At 35.5% G+C, this 5,606-nt stretch overlaps 1 protein-coding gene across 1 annotated transcript in view; it reads left to right on the plus strand.

Annotated features, from left to right (window-relative positions):
• The window catches only part of LOC107582244 (sister chromatid cohesion protein PDS5 homolog B-like), a 42,127-nt gene that overhangs the window by 6,949 nt on the left and 29,572 nt on the right, over nucleotides 1-5,606 (plus strand). Inside the window, exons 7-8 of the mRNA XM_016268008.1 lie at nucleotides 4,238-4,318; nucleotides 4,960-5,100. Coding sequence (XP_016123494.1) covers nucleotides 4,238-4,318; nucleotides 4,960-5,100 — 222 coding nt within the window. The remainder of the gene's footprint in view (nucleotides 1-4,237; nucleotides 4,319-4,959; nucleotides 5,101-5,606) is intronic.

Below are 5,606 nucleotides of genomic sequence, written 5' to 3' on the forward strand. Positions count from 1 at the left end.
GTTTCTTTGACAGTGGCCTTCAGCTCATCTGCATGTTTTGGTCTCTTGTTTCTCATTTTCCTCTTGACAATACCCCATAGAGAATCTATGGTGAGTTTGCTGGCCAGTCAAGCACACAAACACCATGGTCATTTAACCAACTTTTGGTGCTTTTGGCAGTGTGGGCAGGTGCCAAATCCTGCTGGAAAATGAAATCAGCATCTTTAAAAAGATGGTCAGCAGAACGAAGCATGAAGTGCTCCAAAATTTTTGGTAACGGGTGCAGTGACGTTGGTTTTCAAAAAACACAATGGACCAACACCAGCAGATGACATTGCACCCCAAATCATCACAGACTGTGGAAACTTAGCACTGGATTTCAAGCAACTTGGGCTATGAGCTTCTCCACCCTTCCTCCAGACTCTAGGACCTAGGTTTCCAAATGAAATACAAAACTTGCTCTCATCTGAAAAGAGGACTTTGGACCACTGGGCAACAGTCCAGTTCTTCAATTCTAATTTATTGAGATGCACCTGTATGTGTATGTATGTGTTTGTGTGTGTGTATGTATGTGTGTGTGTGTGTATATATGTATATGTATATGTATATATATATATATTTAGAGAGCAGGGTCTTTAACCACTGTATAGAGACAGTATAATACTTGTTGGTATTTATTTTAAAGTCAGTACAAAAATACTACCATAACGTGTAATTATTTGACAAATTATTTATTGTTGTTATTTTATTTATTTATATATATATATATATATATACATACATACATACATACATACAGTCGTGGTCCGAATTATTGGCACCCTTGGTAAATATGATCATAGAAGGCTGTGAAAATAAATCTGCATTGTTAATCATTTTGATCTTCTATTTTAAAATGGGGGGGATATCATTATGACAAATGTTTTTCTCAAATACACGTTGGACACAATTATTGGTACCCCTAGAAATTCTTATGAGTAAAATATCCGTGAAAGTATATTCCCATTCGTATTTACAATTTTGAGCATACCAGGGTGATTATGAAAATGAAATTATCCAGCCATGGCTTCCTGTTTCACAGGAATATAAATAGGAGGGAAAACAAAGGCCAAATTCCCTTAATCATCCATCACAATGAGAAAAACCAAAGAATATATTTCTGATGTGCAGCAAAAGATAATTGGGCTTCACAAATTAGAAAGTGACTTTAAGAAAAGAGCTAGAGCAGTGAAAATTCCCATTTCCACCATCGGGGCAATAATTATGAATTTCCAATCAACAGAAAATGTTACAAATCTGCCTGGAAGAGGACGTGTGTCTATATCGTCCTAATGCACGGTGAGGAGGAGAGTTTGAGTGGCTAAAGACTCTCCAAGGACCACAGCTGGAGAATTGCAGAAAATAGTTGAGTCTCTCGGGGTTAGAAAACCTTTAAAAAAAAAAAAATCAAACAGCACCTACACCACATGTTGTTTGGGAGGATTTCAAGAAAAAAAATCAAGAAAAGAAAATGCTCTCATCCAAAAACAATCCCCAGCATATTCTGTTGTCAGACTCGACTGGAACTTCAAATGGGACTGGCTTCTATGGTCAGATGTAACTAAAAAATTAGCTTTTTAGCAACAAACACTCAAAATGGATTTGGTGCACACAGGGATAAAAAGTACGCCATGTGTACAATAAAATATACTGCTGTATTTTTTATGTCGTGGGCCTATATTTCTGCTGGAGGTCCTGGACATCTTGTTTAGATACATGGCATCATGGATTCTATCAAATACCAACAGATAAAAAATTTCATCCCAACTTTAAAGGGATAGTTCACCTTCAGTTGCTGGTCCCCATTGACTTTCATATTATGGAAAAAAAAAAACACTATACAAATCAATGGGGACCAGCAACTGAAGGTGAACTATCCCTTTAAAGTTGGGATGAAATCAAAATTAACCTATTTATTTTCTTAATGTATGTGTCCTTGCAAGTGATTCATTGATGCATGTTATTAAATAAATGAATAAATTGCCCATGAAATGACTTTCTACATTTACTGACATCATCAAACCCTCTTGTTCAGGTGTTTTTGATATGTTGCACCTGTAATTGTTTTCATGATCCAGTCAGTTCATAATGTATAAAATAGAGCCCTGCCCCAAATTTTGTACTCATTTTATAAGCAAATACTGTTTAAGGTCTGTAAGATTTTTTTGTGTGTGTTTTTGAAAGACATCTCTTATGCTCACCAAGGCTTGCAATTATTTGAACAAAAAATACAGTAAAAACAGTAATATTGTGAAATATTATTAACATTTAAAACAACTGTTTATATTTGAATATATATTTTAAAATGTAATTTATTCCTGTGATGCAAAGCTGAATTTTCAGCATAATTACTCCAGTCTTCAGTGTCACATAATCCTTCAGAAATCATTCTAATATGCTGATTTGCTGCTCAAAAAACATGTATTATTATTATTATTATTACTATTAATAATATTATTAAAATGTTGAAAACAGAGTAGTTTATTTTTAGGTTTCTTCGATGAATATAGAAAGTTCAAAAGAAGAGCATTTATCTGAAATAGAAGTCTTTTGTAACATTATAAATGTCTTTATAATCACTTTTGATCAATTTAAAACCTTGCTAAATAAAAGTATAATTTCTATAATTTAAGAGTACTGCTTCCAGTGACAAGCTGTTGTACCCCAAAAGGTACAACAGGTACCTTTTGGGGTACAGGTACCCCTGATACATACAGTTGTGCTCACAATTATTCATACCCTTGGTAAATATGATCAAAGGAGGCTGTGAAAATAAATCTGCATTGTTAATCATTTTGATCTTTTATTTTTTTTTAAATTTAACTAAAACAAATCTCATTCTGAAATAAATATTTTTCTCAAATACACGTTGGACACAATTATTGGTACCCCTAGAAATTCTTATGAGTAAAATATCCGTGAAAGTATATTCCCATTCGTATTTACAATTTTGAGCATACCAGGGTGATTATGAAAATGAAATTATCCAGCCATGGCTTCCTGTTTCACAGGAATATAAATAGGAGGGAAAACAAAGGCCAAATTCCCTTAATCATCCATCACAATGAGAAAAACCAAAGAATATATTTCTGATGTGCAGCAAAAGATAACTGAGCTTCACAAATTAGAAAGTGACTTTAAGAAAAGAGCTAGAGCAGTGAAAATTCCCATTTCCACCATCAGGGCAATAATTAAGAATTTCCAATCAACAGAAAATGTTACAAATCTGCCTGGAAGAGGACGTGTGTCTATATCGTCCTAATGCACGGTGAGGAGGAGAGTTTGAGTGGCTAAAGACTCTCCAAGGACCACAGCTGGAGAATTGCAGAAAATAGTTGAGTCTCTCGGGGTTAGAAAACCTTTAAAAAAAAAAAAATCAAACAGCACCTACACCACATGTTGTTTGGGAGGATTTCAAGAAAAAAAATCAAGAAAAAAAAATGCTCTCATCCAAAAACAATCCCCAGCATATTCTGTTGTCAGACTCGACTGGAACTTCAAATGGGACTGGCTTCTATGGTCAGATGTAACTAAAATATTTGCTTTTTAGCAATAAACACTCAAGATGGTTTTGGTGCGCACACAGGAATAAAAAGTACCCCATGTGTACAATTAAATATACTGCTGTATTTTTTATGTTGTGGGCCTATATTTCTGCTGGAGGTCCTGGACATCTTTAGATACATGGCATCTTTGATTCTATCAAATACCTACAGATAAAAAAATCAAAAAGTGACTGACTCTGTTAGAAATCTTATAATGGGCCATGTTTGGATCTTCAAACCGGACAATAGTCCAAAAACAAACCTTAAAAGCAACACAAAAATGGGTCACTGGGCACAAAACCAAGCTTCTGCTGTCAGGCATTAAAGGAGAAAACTCAGAGCTGTTATTATGCCAAATGGAGGTTTCAGAAAGTATTGAATAAAAGGGTGCCGTTAATTGTGTCCAATGTGAATTAGAGAAAAACATTTAGAAGTGACGTGACATGTGGCTCAGACAAGAGCCACATCATTATTTGTCATAATGATATTTCCCCCATGTTAAATTCTTATTCTACAATGAAAGGTTAGATTTATGTGAATTTAAATAAAAGATAAAAATGATTAACAATGCAGATTTATTTTCACAGCCGCCTTTGATCATATTTACCAAGGGTGCCAATAATTCTGACCACGACTATATATATATATTTATATTTCTCCATCTTGTCTTACAGAACCTCAACAAGCAAGCATACGATCTGGCCAAAGCCTTGCTGAAGAGAACTGCTCAGGCCATAGAGCCATACATTACCAACGTGAGTAAACATGAAATATTATAGTTAAATTTACATAGAATGTACACCCTACCTCTCGTCGGCTGTGCCAAAATCATGCTGACTTGCAAGGGTACAAGAAAGGTCTTCTCATTTATTTAAATCGTGAATAATCCCTAATGAACCTCCATGATTTGACTCCAGACCTTTCGCTTTTGAAAACTCGTTGAGGCTTGTAACATTAACCGGAGATCAAGAGTGCCTTTCCATGCTCAAACAGCATGTTGAGCTTAAACACATTCATCAGTAACACCCACAGGAGCGTGCAACGCTGTTATGCTATGAACTTTATTCCCTGCAGTGCTCATTCAAAGCAGTAGAGATAGTGAAAATAAGTGTGGAGGAGAATCCTTCTCAATAACTCAAATATATCAGCAAGGCCTGATTTACTTTCTGTTCTGTACAAGCGCTCTGTTGAAGATGGCCTCTCCTGCCCATAGATGAAGCCACTTACTTTTTTATTTTGATCTAAAACCAGCTTTCTCAAACTAATCTTTACTCAACACCATATTAAATGCTGATGCCAGACAGTTATGCAGTGAGTTTAAAGGGGTGCTGTTTTCCAGTGCCGTGCGGTAGACACTGATGGATGCCAGTGTGTGATGTACAGTTTGGTGTCTCAGTTCTTTAACCAGGTGCTGATGCTGGGGAAGACTTCAGTCAGTGATCTGTCAGAACATGTCTTTGACCTAATCCTGGAGCTCTACAACATCGACAGCCATCTACTGCTGTCTGTCCTGCCGCAGCTGGAGTTCAAGCTCAAGGTAAGATGGCTTGGTGACGATCAGTGTTGGGAGTAACACATTACAAAAGTAACGATATTACAGTAGTATATTACTTTTTGCTGTAACGCAGTAATATAACGCATTACTAATAAAATTTGGGTAATATTATTACTCGATACAATCTCAGTAACGCACGTTACAACAACATATTTTAACTCAAAATTAAGTGGTGAATTTATTTACCAACACCGCAGGACAGCACCAGACAATAAATTCCTCGGGTAAAATATTTTGTCTATTTCCTATTGCTGTAATTCGATGGTTGAGATGACTGAGACGAATTCTACATTCGTGAGATGGGCATACTGCGGGGTCGGAAAAGAGAAAGAATGCGGCAGACGAGCAACAGAAATTAAGTTTAACTAAAAATAATCTGTTTTTAATAAATCATAGTCTACATATAAAAGGAATTTATACGCATTATATATATATATATATATATATATATATATATTGACTTAATTCACAGACTAACAAAACGAATG

Source organism: Sinocyclocheilus grahami, unplaced genomic scaffold (genome assembly GCF_001515645.1).
Source record: "Sinocyclocheilus grahami isolate Dianchi unplaced genomic scaffold, SAMN03320097.WGS_v1.1 scaffold42.1, whole genome shotgun sequence".
Taxonomy (NCBI): Eukaryota; Metazoa; Chordata; class Actinopteri; order Cypriniformes; family Cyprinidae; genus Sinocyclocheilus; species Sinocyclocheilus grahami.